This window comes from Taudactylus pleione, unplaced genomic scaffold (assembly GCF_031769625.1).
Source record: "Taudactylus pleione unplaced genomic scaffold, aTauple2 ptg000137l, whole genome shotgun sequence".
NCBI classification, from domain to species: domain Eukaryota; kingdom Metazoa; phylum Chordata; class Amphibia; order Anura; family Myobatrachidae; genus Taudactylus; species Taudactylus pleione.
The window spans coordinates 2,079,462-2,093,317 of record NW_028284539.1 but is presented as its reverse complement, the minus strand read 5'-3'; the positions used below and the strand labels follow the sequence as shown (position 1 = coordinate 2,093,317).

The following is a 13,856-nucleotide window of genomic DNA, read 5'->3' as shown; positions in this document are numbered from 1 at the left end:
TTGGCCAAATCAAGAAAACTCTCCAGGAGGTAGGTGTATATGTGTCAAAGTCAACAATCAAGGGAAGACTTCACAAGAGTGAATATAGAGGATTCACCACAAGATGCAAACCATTGGTGAGCCACAAAAACAGGAAGACCAGATTAGAGTTTACCAAACAACATCTAAAAAAGCCATTACAGTTCTGGAACAACATCCTATGGACAGATGAGACAAAGATCAACTTGTACCAGAGTGATGGGAAGAGAAGAGTATGGAGAAGGAAAGGAAAGGAACTGCTCATGATCCAAAACATACCACCTCATCAGTGAAGCATGGTGGTGATAGTGTCATGGTGTGGGCATGTATGGCTGCCAAAGGAACTGGTTCCCTTGTATTTATTGATGATGTGACTGCTGACAAAAGCAGCAGAATGAATTCTGAAGTGTTTCGGGCAATATTATATGCTCATATTCAGTCAAATGCTTCAGAACTCATTGGACGGCGCTTCACAGTGCAGATGGACAATGGCACGAAGCATACTGCAAAAGCAACCAAAGAGTTTTTTAAGGTTAAAAAGTGGAATGTTGTGCAATGGTCAAGTCAATCCCCTGACCTGAATCCGATTGAGCATGCATTTCACTTGATGAAGACAAAACTGAAGGGAAAATGCCCCAAGAACAAGCAGGAACTGAAGACATTTGCAGGAGAGGCCTGGCAGAGCATCACCAGGGATGAAACCCAGCGTCTGGTGATGTCTATGCATTCCAGACTTCAGGCTGTAATTGCCTACAAAGGATTTGCAACAAAGTATTAAAAAGTGAAAGTTAGATTTAGGATTGTTTAGTTTGTCCCATTACTTTTGACCCCTTAAAAAGTGGGAGGCACATATAGAAACCGTTGTAATTCTTACACCGTTCACCTGATTTGGATGTAATTACCCTCAAATTAAATCTGAAAGTCTGCAGTTAAAGCACATCTTATTTGTTTCATTTCAAAGCCATTGTGGTGGTGAATAGAGGCCAAAATCTGAAAATTCTGTCAATGTCCCAATATTTATGCACCTGACTGTAGGTACATACATGTACACATACAATTGACACTCATATACCCATATACACAGGTACAAACATGCACACATAGACACACATATATCCATATAGTTACCAGATACACATATTTATAGGTACATACAGACACTTGTATACAGTACTTATACAAATACACTGATATATACTAGAGATGAGCGGTTCGGATTCTGAGGAATCCAATCTGCTCCGAAAAGGTGGAATCCAAGTCCACCCGAATGCAAGTTCCGGTGTTCCCGCCTGACTCGGATTCCACCTCGAGGCCGAATGTCGGATTCTCGCGAGACTCAGGTGACATTCGGCCTCTATAAAAGGCATAGCGTCTGGGACTCGGTGCCATTTTGAATTATAGAGGTGAGGTGCCTGGTCTGGTCTCTGTGACCTCAGTATTACAAGCTCTGTTACTGGACATAAGCCCACTGAATGTATACAAGCTCCGTGACTGAGCATAAGCCTGCTGTACTGGGCATAAGCCCACTGTGTGTATACAAGTTCTGTGACTGGGCATAAGTCCACTGTACTGGGCATAAACTCACTGTGTGTATAGTGTATACAAGCTCCTTGACTGGGCATAAGCCCACTGTGTGTATACAAGCTCCGTGACTTTACTGGGCATAAGCCCACTGTGTGTATACAAGCTCTGTGACTGGGCATAAGCCTGCTGTACTGGGCATAAGCCCACTGTGTGTATAAAAGCTCCATGACTGGGCATAAGCCTGCTGTACTGGGCATAAGCCCACTGTGTGTATACAAGCTCCATGACTGGGCATAAGCCTGCTGTACTGGGCATAAGCCCACTGTGTGTATACAAGCTCCGTGACTGGGCATAAGTCCACTGTACTGGGCATAAACTCACTGTGTGTATAGTGTATACAAGCTCAGTGACTGGGTATAAGCCCACTGTGTGTATAGAAGCTCTGTAACTTGGCATAAGCCCACTGTGTATATACAAGCTATATGACTTTACTGGGCATAAGCCCACTGTGTGTATACAAGCTCCATGACTGGGCATTAGCCCACTGTGTGTATACAAGCTCTGTGACTGGGCATTAGCCCACTGTGTTTATACAAGCTCCGTGACTGGGCATAAGCCCACTGTGTGTATACAAGCTCCATGACTGGGCATTAGCCCACTGTGTGTATACAAGCTCTGTGACTGGGCATTAGCCCACTGTGTTTATACAAGCTGCGTGACTGGGCATAACCCCACTGTGTGTATACAAGCTCCTTGACTCCAGTTCACAGTAAGTGGTGGTAATAAATAAATATTATAAATAAATACATAATACTATTACATATGCTGGGCATACACTGCCAGATAAAATGTCTGTCAGACCGACAGACATTTTATCTGGCCGGCTGCCAGCCGCAGATGTCCGCGGCATACACTGTGAGAGAAATCTCAGTGTATAGCCCGACATCTGCGCTCCGCCCCCGGGGGAGGAGACATTTCCCTGTTCCTTCCGTAGGAAGGAACACAGGAAATGTCTGTCTGTCGGCTGCGCTGGGCATACACTGCCCGATGCGGCCGACAGTTTCCCAGGAAATATTGCATCGGACGGACAATCCAGCATGCCCGACCGAGCAATATTTAACCCTCGGTCACCCCCCCACGCTACAATCATCGCCGATATCGGGTGGATCGTCCCGATAATTGCAGCGTGTATGGCCAGCATAAGTAGTTTTTGTACAATTTAGTGATTTCGTTAATATAGATCACGACAACGAACCGAGAGGAGAGCAGAAACAGCAAGCAAATGCTAGCACTGCAGCTGCTGGAAGTCCATCATTATCATCTAAAGCTGATGCTCAAGGGCATAGAGCAGTGATTCCCAACCTCGGTCCTCAAGGCACACTAACAGTCCTGGTTTTGTTGATATCCAGGCTTGAGCATAGATGGTTAAATCAAAATACTAATTAAGTACTAGGTACTTATTAAGTCACCTGTACTCCAGTATGGCTAGCCTCAAAACCTGGACTGTTAGTGTGCCTTGAGAACTGTGGTTGGGAATCCCTGGTATAGAGGCTATAAAAAATGAGGGTATCTGAAATCAAAAAATCTAGATTTCACAGGGGTAAAGACAAAAAAAACCTCTAAAGACTACTACTAGTGCAGAAAAACAGAACATTGGCAACATACCATTCACCACATGTAGTGGCAAGGAAAGGCTTAGGCATTGGCCTTTATTTCTGAGTGATGGTTCTGCAACTGTCAGTGAGGCATCTTGTGCCTCTCTTGACAATAGAAGACCTTTTCAATCTGACTATAGAAGAAGTGTAAAAAATAAAATAAAACCACTAATGCAGTAGATCAAACTGTGTTTTCAGAAACACAAATGTCAGAAATCCCTGAGGAGAGTCTAAGTGGGCCCACTAGTGTTATTGCTATGTGTAAGCCTGACCTTTCAGAGAAGCCACCCTCCACAGTTTCTGTTCCATCTGTATTTGTGGGGATGAGCAGTATTGCCGAGGACATTGAGGATGCCATCGTGGAATTGCAGGAGGATGAGGGGAATATATGAGCAGCTGACACTGAGGATGTTGAGGATGAGGATCTTGTTTGTATAAGTCAGGCACCAGTGGATGCAGCTCTTGGCCAAGATAAGTAGGCCATTGCCATGCCTGGGCATAGAACTAACAAATTCACATCTTTTGTGTGGAATTATTTCTACCCAAATCCTGACAACATTTGTCAAGCCTTTTGTAGCCGTTGTGGAATCACAGTAAGTAGAGGTAGGGATGTTAAGCATCTAGGAACCTGCCTGCTATTACAGTATCTGCAGCAAGCTCATGACAGGTGTTTGATAGCATCAGAAACTATAGCTAAAAAAATAACAAGCAGTCCAGCATTAGCTAGATGCCTTCTCTCTACTAAATCCCAGCACCTGCAATCTCCACCAACAACACCTTTATCCTCAATATCCTCAGGAATGATCAGTGGTAGTCCAGCATCCAATTTGTTAATGCTAAGTCATGGTGACTCCTCCACTTTCCAGGACACCTCAGAAGAAACTGAATCTTTGAGTGCTAGGCCTGCTGCTTCTGCTGCTGGGGGTGGATCTTCATCCCAGAAGTGGACCAAGAAGACTACTAGTAGTAGTTTACCAAAAAAACAATTGCCCGTTAAGGGAAGCAATTATGGCAGCTCTCACCCTGTCACACAGCGGATCACTGACACCATGACGGCTATGCTAGTATTAGATCTGCATCCAATATCCGCAATTAATGGAGAGTGATTTACGTAGTTAATTGAGGTCGTGTGTCCCCGGTACCAAATTCTATCTCCGTTTCATTTTACCCAAAAAGTCATTCCTCGGCTGTACCAGGACGATAAACAGAACCTACTTATTGGCCTGCAAAATGCTATTGTACCCACTGTCCACTTAACCACAGATATGGGGACAAGCGGTAGTGGGCAAACTAAAGATTACATGACTGTGACGGCCCACTGGGTGGGTGAATCTCCTTCAGCAACAGCAGAAGCAGTATCTAAAAAACAACACCAGCTCAATCAGAGGCAGGCAACTCTGTGCATCACCGGATTCAATAAGAGGCATAACGCTGACAACCTCTTAGAAAAACTAAGAGATGTCATAGAAACATGGCTTACCCCACTTGGACTCTCCTCAGGATTTGTGATTTCTGACAATGCTACAAATATTGTGAAAGCATTACAGCTGGGTAAATTCCAACACATCCCCTGTTTTGCTCTCACAATCAACTTAGTGGTGCAGGGTTTTTAAAAAAAAAACGACAGGGACATGCAGGAGATGCTGTCTGTGGCCCGAAAAATTTCGGGACATTTTCGGGAATTCAGCAAATGCGTATGGGAGATTGCAACACATGCATCAATACATACATCAACTGAAGCAAGAGGTTGTAACAAGGTGGAACTCCACCCTTTACATGCTTCAGCGGATGGAGGAGCAGCAAAAAGCCATCAATAGCTATACAACATACCATGACATTGGGAGAGGAGGGGGAATGTACCTTAGCCCAGCACAGTGGAGAGTACTTTTTGTCTTGTGCAAGGTGCTCAAACCATTTGAAGTTGCCACATGTGAAGTGAGTGCTGACACTGCTAGCCTTAAGTAAGGTGATTCCCCTGTTTAGGCTTTTGGAAACTTAGCTGGATAAATTGAAGGAGGAGATTAAACAAAGTGATTCTGCAAAGTATGCTGGACTGATAGATCAAGTCCTTTATTCGCTTCACCAGGATCCATGGGTGGCCAACATCTTGAAATCTGATCAATATATTTTAGCAACCATGCTTGATCCTAGGTTTAAGTCGTATGCTGTGTCTTTCTTTACAACTGACCCAGATCTTAAAAGATCCAAAGCGCTACTAGTGAGCAAGTTGGCAGCTGAAGTGACACATGGCACTATGGTGACATCTCCTTCAGTTTTCTCCAGAAAAAAAAAATCACCTTTCCCAAAAGACCCAGTGGTGATGCAGATAAGTCAAGTCAACATTTTGGCATCTGGTCGGGTCTAAAATAATTGCCTAATACCAGTGACACCTCTACCGTAACTCCATCTAATACGATTACCATCCAAAGAATGGTGGAGGATTATTTTCAGGACACCATACAAGTAGACATGTCACAGAGTCCCTTCAAATATTGGAAGAAAAAAAGGCAATTTGGAGACCCTTGTATAAACTGGCTTTCCATTACTTAAGCTGCCCACCCTCCAGTGCGTACTCGGAGAGAGTTTTCAGTATAGCCGGGAACCTTGTGAGCGAACAATGTAGGAGGCTACTTCCACAAAATGTAGAAAAAATTATGTTCATTAAAATTAACTGAAAATTTCACAAGGAAAACCTTTCCCGCCAATCCCGTCACAGTACAGATACTTCTGTAATGGTGGCTTCCAGCGGGGATGAATTAATATTGTGTGAGGAGTTGGATGATGTACAGTACACACTGATGAGGGTGAGGATGGCAATGATGGTGACATCTTGCCACTGTAGAGCTGTTGCCTTTAGCCAATTGGTAGCTTTTTGTGTGGGGGCCCAAACAAACCAAGCACTTCAGCCACAAAGTGGCAGTCCCTGTCACTGAAATGCTTGGTTTGTTAAAGTGTGCATGTCCTTTTTAAATCCAACATAAAGGTGGGTGGGAGGACCCAAAGACAATTCCATCTTGCACTACCTTTCATTTCTGCTACTGCTGTGTCGCAATGTTTCATTGACGTGCTTTAAACTGTGGTGTCTGTGCCGCTGCGCCGCTGCTCTGACGCTTGGTAACCAGTCAGCTCACTGCAACCTTTGGCCAATAATGTTGAAAACAATATTATAAGCTGTGAGATGGTCTAAATTGACTGTAAATTAATGTCTTTGAGGTTAATAACACTCTAGGAAGAAAAAAAATGCCCAATGTATGTGATTTTAGCTTTTTTTTGTAAAAAATCCAAATCCAAAGCCAATCACCACAGTTTGGCAAATCCAAAGCCGAAAAATATTCCCTGCACAGGCAGGCCAAGGGGATTATTTGTTGGGGCACTCTTTAAATAGGTATATGAAAATATTTATTGTTTTGATATGATGAGTTAATAGTAAAACATCAAATTTATTAATATGCTTGTTAAAATATTAGTGCTACAAGCACAATTACAACAACAAAACACAGACAAACATCAAACATTAAATAATTTAAAAAATTCCTGTCTGAAGAGTTGCAGTCACAAAATTCTTATAGCAGGAAAATAATGGTCAAAAGTATTACTAATCTCTCATGCAGAGGGATGAAAATTGCTGGCAGATACAGGCAGAAATATATTCATAGAAAATTGCAATAATTGCAGAAAAACAAGTTCTCTCCTACTTGTGAAGAAATAGTATGAACTGATACTTATAACCAATCCAAAAATTCCAGAATTTAACCTTATTAGGGTAAATCAATGTGCATGGTTCATTAAATCATAGACCACCGTTTGACCATGACCAATGTTATTAAGCTACACAATCATACATCCATTGTAATATCAACAAACAATTTAATCTGAAACATAAAATGAGTCAGTATACATCTAGAAACTGAATGTTGGTATGTTAATACATAGGGCTGATTGCATCACAGGTCTCCCATTAGTTGCTATTAAATGTTGTCAAATGCTTAGGTATACCAAACATACAATTATATTGATGTACAAATTGCATCAAAAAAATCACCATTTCACCTTAGCTCGATATTTAGGAGCTATATTATCATACCTCCATTATGCAATCAAAACCCAGACATGGATTGAATCATGTGCACTAATCAATACAAATCTGGGAAATTAACCCTTAAATTGGCATGTCAATACATAAGAGTGATTGCATCACAAGTCAAACATAAACTGCTGTTCACTGCTGCAGGATTTTTACTATGTCTAGTTGACATTTATGTAAATTAATAAAGGCTGAAAAAAGTAAAGTAGGCACATAAGGTTACTCTCCACTTCTGCTTTCACTCAGAATAAGTGCAGGCCGAGTGATGAGAGAGTGGGGAGATTAGTGTATTATAGAAACAACAGAACAGTGGTATATGTTAAAGATCTGTCAGGTGTTAGGTGGGCTTTGTTACAAATAGCATTGCAAAACCCAGATGCGCCTCAGATCAGTCAAATTACCACTTGAAAGGATAGAAAGGTACCTGTCCGGTCATAAGGTGTCTGTAAGCAGGAGGTAATCTGCACTGTACTGCATTCAGCCTTCCGATCAGCTGAGATCCACACTCAGCAGACTAGCATAGAATGTGCAGTGTCTGTAGTGTGACGCGTGGTAGCTATCACGTGGTGACAGTCAGCTGACCGGGTCCTCTGACGCGCATTTCGCCCTGGAGGCTTGTTCACAGGAGGAATGCCCAGAAATCTACTAGCTCCATGTGGACACGCTACTGGGGGTGAGGCCGCTGACAGGTGCCAACAGGCTGTCATTTATCCAAGAAGGTCCCCTATTAATGATGCTATGGGCTGTATCAACCGTGCAAGAAGGACCAGTGCACAAGGCGCGCTATAGGGGGTGTGGCCACTCGCAGGCTGGAGCTGTCAATCACACAAGGCCCAGGGTGAGTGATGCACTACTTGGGAGGGGTGACAGGTGGCCCCAGAGTCTGGTCTGCCAATCGGGAAACATCCCGGTGACTTTAACGGCCAATCCACCGCTGGTAGTACCCACTCATTGTACCACTGTAGTGCCCACACATTATGCCACCTGTAGTGTTCACACATTATGCTACCTCAGTGGTTTTCAAACTCGATCCTCAGGACCTCATACAGTTCACGTTTTCTAGGTCACCCAGCAGATGCTCAGGTGTAGTAATTGCTCACTGACACATTTTACAAGATCTACTGGTGGAGCTAACTATTTAACTTGTGATTTTGTGAGGAGACCTGGAAAACATGCACTGTTTGGGGTCCTAAGAACCGAGTTTGAGAACCTGTGTGCTACCTGTTGTGACCACCCATTATGCCACACTATAGTGCCCCCACATTATACCACACTGTAGTACACCCACATACCACACTGTAGTGCCCACACATTATGCCACCTGTAGTGCCCACACATGTCGTACTGTAGTGCCCACACATAATGCCACCTGTAGTGCCTACACATGCCACACTGTAGTGCCCACACAATGCCACCTATATTGCCCACACATTATGCCACCTGTAGTGCCCACACATGTCGTACTGTAGTGCCCACACATAATGCCACCTGTAGTGCCTACACATGCCACACTGTAGTGCCCACACAATGCCACCTATATTGCCCACACATTATGCCACCTGTAGTGCCCACACATAATGCCACCATATTATGCCACCTATAGTGCCCACATATTATGCGACCCATAGTACCCACACATTATGCCACCCTACCCTCCAACATTACCCCTTCCATCCAATACAAATAACTATGCTCCTGGTCTTCCCACCTAATTAATGATTGCAGACACCTGTTTTGAACTAGTTATTAGATGAGATGGGTGTTTCACCACAGGTGACTTCAATCATTAATTAGGTGGGAAGTCCAGGAGCAGAGCATTTTGTACCAGATAGAAGGGGTCATGTTGGAGGGTCTGTGCTACCTGTAGTGCCCCCCACATTATGCTACACTGTAACTCCCACGCAGTGTAATCACCAGAAGCCACAGCAGCCCTAAGGCTAAAGCTGGCCACACACTAGACCAACTTACATTCAACCAGCCAACTAGTTGATTGGTTGGAATTAAAATCTGGTAAGGTATGAAAGCAAATGACAATCAGCAATTTGCTCCCAAACACCGGAAAATGGACAAAAACTGTTGTTTGAACAAATTGTTTAGATCAAACATTTAACATACTTGTCTGAACGACCATTTTCATCTGTTTTCTGGCATTTAGAAGCAAATTGCTGATCATCATTTACTCCCATTCCTTACCAGATTTTCATTCCAACCAATCAACTAGTTGGATGGTTGGATGAAAGTTGGTCTAGTGTATGGCCAGCTTTAGGCAGTCGGCAGAGCAACGGGCAGATCAGCAGTCACAGCCTCACAAAGAGGAGCATGTGATGGGCTCATCCAATCAGAGCTCCTATGACCCCACTGCAGAGACTACTGGAATGTAGTGCACTGCAGTGTTGAATCTGACTGCAGTGGGCTGCAATTCTCTCTGTGTAGCTGCTGGCCGGCTCAGTCACATCCTTGATGACTGCCCGGCAAGCAGCTGCACTGCACCTGCTGCAAACGAATTGTGCTGTAGGCCACGCCCTCCTGAGACAGAGGGCCTGGCTACAAATCACTGGGGATTTCACTGAATCCCCGGCAGCCCAGCTTGCATGCAGGGACAAATCTTGCATAAAGAATACCCTGAGAGTGGTCTGTAATGGGAGAACGACCTAATAACACCATCTCCAGGTGACATTATTATCACAGGACTCCCCCCAGTAGTTTTTTACAATTGAACGTTGGTGAATTTGAAACAGAGTTTATGGGCTTGGAGTAATTTTTCTTGAAAACTACTCAAAAAGCCCTTAATTCAGTATGTGATATTAAAATGTGATTTTAGTCAAAATAATATTGATAAATAGGGCCCTAAGTGATTTTTAATGTCATTTTAGGTTCTGTGTTTTGTTTTGTTTTTTAATTGGCAAATTATGATTTTACCCATATTGCATTTTCTTTCAGATTTGAAGATGGGACAGTGTCATTCTTGGATATAATTGCACTCAAACATGGATTTGATGTTTTGCAGAAGCTCACTGGTAAGTACAGATGTCAACCAAAACATATGTAAACTTTACATGTTAAATCAGGGATGGGGTACCTCCGGCCCGCGGGCCGTATACAGCCTGCAAGACCATTTTATCAAGCCCGGCCAGCTGTGGCACTCTCTTTGTTTTTTTTCGGGCAGCGCTGAGCCCTAAGCACTCGGCTCAGATGCTGCCCGGCTGTGCGCGGTGCCGCAGTGTGACATCAGAAGTCAAGCAGTGCCGTCCAGCCCCATGCTGCCTGTCCTCCTTCAGCCCGCCCACAGACATCTTAAGCGGAGGAGGACAGAGAGGTGCAGCGCAGAGCAGTGGGACACAGAGTCAGGCAGCACTCATTCTGTCTGATGAATATCTGGGGGATGGAAGGAGGAGGGAGTGAGCCCTGCTGATGCACTCGCAGGGAGCCTTGGTGCTGCACCCCCACACACAATGACTGATGACTGTGTGAGACAGTGGGTGTCTGTGCCTGCTGGAGCACCTATTGCTGTCTGGCTGCTGTAGCTATTTTGGAGGAGAGGAGACTTAACTGGAGTTGTGCAATACTGGCCTGGGTGAGTCTCTTAATTTTCCTGTGGGGCTGGGCTCTATATAGCAGACAAGTTGATAATTTTGTATGGGCTGTGAATGATTTTATAAACATCCAAATTGCCCTCGGCTGTGTTAAATGACTGGCTTAAAATTCAACACCTCTAAAATACTTTTCCTTGCTGAGGTTCCTGGATTTAGCAATTATCGCCATATGTTCTAGGATAAATTGGTTTGTGTCCTGTACACCAAAATGTTATCAGTGTGTACAACCAAAATCGTTGGCCTGCACTACAGAAAGTTGGAGGGAAATCTATCAACGATATCTATGGTAGTTCAAGTTGTTCTGTGTGTATGCAGCATTAGACTTAACCAATCTTTGCATAGCTGCCAAATCTAATTAATTCCCAGTGACAGTTCTTGTTTTTATATTTGTGACCATGAACATTGTAAATGTCCAAATTATTTTTAATTATTTTTTTTTTGCTTGTTAGCGAGCGTCTGCGGCTTAGCATCTGGGTCTGAATCAGGCGCAAAGTGCCTGATTCAGAGATGGACAGTATTGCAGAGCCACACACAGATGGCCGTGCAAATCCGTCCATCTAAAATGCAAATGCAGCAGGAGGTGTCTGTAGGAAACAGACACCTCCTTGCTGCATCTGTGATCCCAGCTTACTGAAGCCTGACTGGGCCCTGGCAGCTTGCGAGGCCAGGAAATTTGCATCCACTGATGCAGACCCTGGCCTTGTCCCTCCCAGAAAATGGGGGTGACATGCCCCCTTTTCCAGGAATGCTGCCCAGGAACGCCCCTGCCCCACCTCCCAAATACAGCAGCCTGTAAATCAGGCTGCGGCTGGCATGCACTTCAAACTGACTTGCAGATAGAGGGCTGCACATGTGAGTACACATCCTGCACATGCGCAGTTCTCTTACAATCGTAGATGTGTGCTAACCATCAGGTTAGCGTACATCTCTGAATCAGGCCCAAAAATCACAGTAATTTTATTTCCAACAAGGCCAGTATTGTGCATGAAATCTGTATGAAATACTGACACACGCGACCAAGGCAGTCGCAGAATCCCGATGCCTGGATACCGACGGGGTTAACATACCGACACTTGGTGGTCGGTATGCTAACCATCCCCTTCTCCCTACCCTGGTGCCTGAACCAAACCCCCCCCCCCCCGAGTGCCTAAACCTAACCTCCCCGCACCGTAAACCTAACCCTCCCCTTTTAGTGCCTAACCCTCCCCGTAGTACCTAACCCTAACCCTCCCCCTAGTGCCTAACCCTAAAGCTGGCCACACATCTAAAGATAATCTGTCCAACCAGCCAACTAGTTGATTGGTTGGAATGAAAATCTGATAAGGTATGAAAGCAAATGACAATCAGCAATTTGCTCCCAAACGCTGGAAAATGGACAAAAACTGTTTTCAACAAATTGTTCAGATCAAACATTTAACAAACTTGTCTGATGACCATTTTCATCTGTTTTCTGGCATTTAGGAGCAAATTGCTGATCATCATTTACTCCCATACATTAACAGATTTTCATTCCAACCAATAAACCAGTTGGCTGGTTGGACAGATAATATTTAGATGTGTGGCCAGCTTTACCCCTAAACCTAAAGGCTACTTACCTTCAGCATCCCTGCGGTCGGGATGCTGGCTCTGCTGTTCTGCACAGCATCAGTATTAGTAAGCGTTGCCATCCCCTCTGCCAGGAGGCTGAATGCATCCCCTTTTTAATATACATCTCCAGATCTTAGGTAGCCAGATGGTGGACACTGTACACAGGGCCGGCCCTACCATTAGGCAGCTGCATAGAGCGCTGGCCCCTGGAGGGTGCTGCAGAGTCCGAAGAAAAAAAAATGAACTTATGCTCCTGAGAGACGGAGCACAGCGCTAGCACGTCCCTCAGCTGCTTTCCACAGCCCCAGCCCCGATCCTCAGCCTCCTCTAGCATAAGCAGGGGAAACCATCCCTGACACCGGACTGATTCCCCTTGACATTGGCAGAAGTGGGGTGGAGCCAATACGGCAAGCCCAGCCCCCATATCACCCACAAATTGGGGAATTTATTACATCATGTGGGGGCCTAATGATTAGCAACCTGCACCAGCTGTTGCATAAATAGGGTTAGTATGTTTGCCTACTGTGTAAATATGTGTATGTATGTGTTATTGTGTATGTATACAGTGTATGTGTTAGTGTGTATGTATGTGTTATTGTGTTAATGTATGTTCAGGTATACAGTGTGTGTGTTAGTGTGTATGTACTGTATGTGTTATTGTATATATGTGTCAGTGTATGTATACAGTGTATGTTTGAGTGTGTATGAATGTGTTATTGTGTATATTATTGTGTATATGTGTTAGAGTTGCATGCTTGCCTACCATCCCACATATCGCTGGAGTCTCCCACTATAAGCTGGGAGCTCCTACTACCCCAGAAAGTATGTGGGATCCCCCAGTTTTCCCACTGCCCCATCTAAACTCAAAAGTTGAACTGCGCATGCTTAGGTTGGTTGGGGGACGGAACCTAGATTCAAGGTCCTTAAGATGCATAACAGTCTCAGTCACTGCGTTACATGGGGGAATATGTCCCCCACACCTGGCTCCTTTAGAAGCATTCTGGCTGGCCCAGCAGCCTGGAAGCACTTGCTGCACCTGTGCGGCCCTATCATTTAAACCTCTCCTTGTGTCGGACTCAGTGGGCAGCCACACTTACTCTACCATGGGAGGACTGGACCTAGTAATGTGCCCAGACCTAATCAGGGCTGACCCCAGCAATTGGTTGTCACCTGGGAATCGGCAGCAAAATGCAGTGACAGAACCTGTGTAATTCATTAGTGTCCCAGTTTTAAGGGATAAATATTTCCTTAAGATGGGTACACACTATATAATATATCGTATAATATATAGCCCTAAACCTAACCCCCCTGCTACCTAACCCTAACCCTTTCCACCTAGTGCCTAAGCCTAACTCCCCTATCCCCACTACTTACCATTCCGATGCCGGTCAGGAT

General features: G+C 44.5%; 1 protein-coding gene across 2 annotated transcripts in view; it reads left to right on the top strand.

The window, feature by feature from the left end:
- Positions 1 to 13,856, top strand: part of MOCOS (molybdenum cofactor sulfurase) — an 805,385-nt gene that overhangs the window by 326,372 nt on the left and 465,157 nt on the right. For both annotated transcript variants that reach the window (XM_088473622.1, XM_088473620.1), the window contains exon 5: positions 10,222 to 10,298. In XM_088473622.1, coding sequence (XP_088329748.1) covers positions 10,222 to 10,298 — 77 coding nt within the window. The remainder of the gene's footprint in view (positions 1 to 10,221; positions 10,299 to 13,856) is intronic.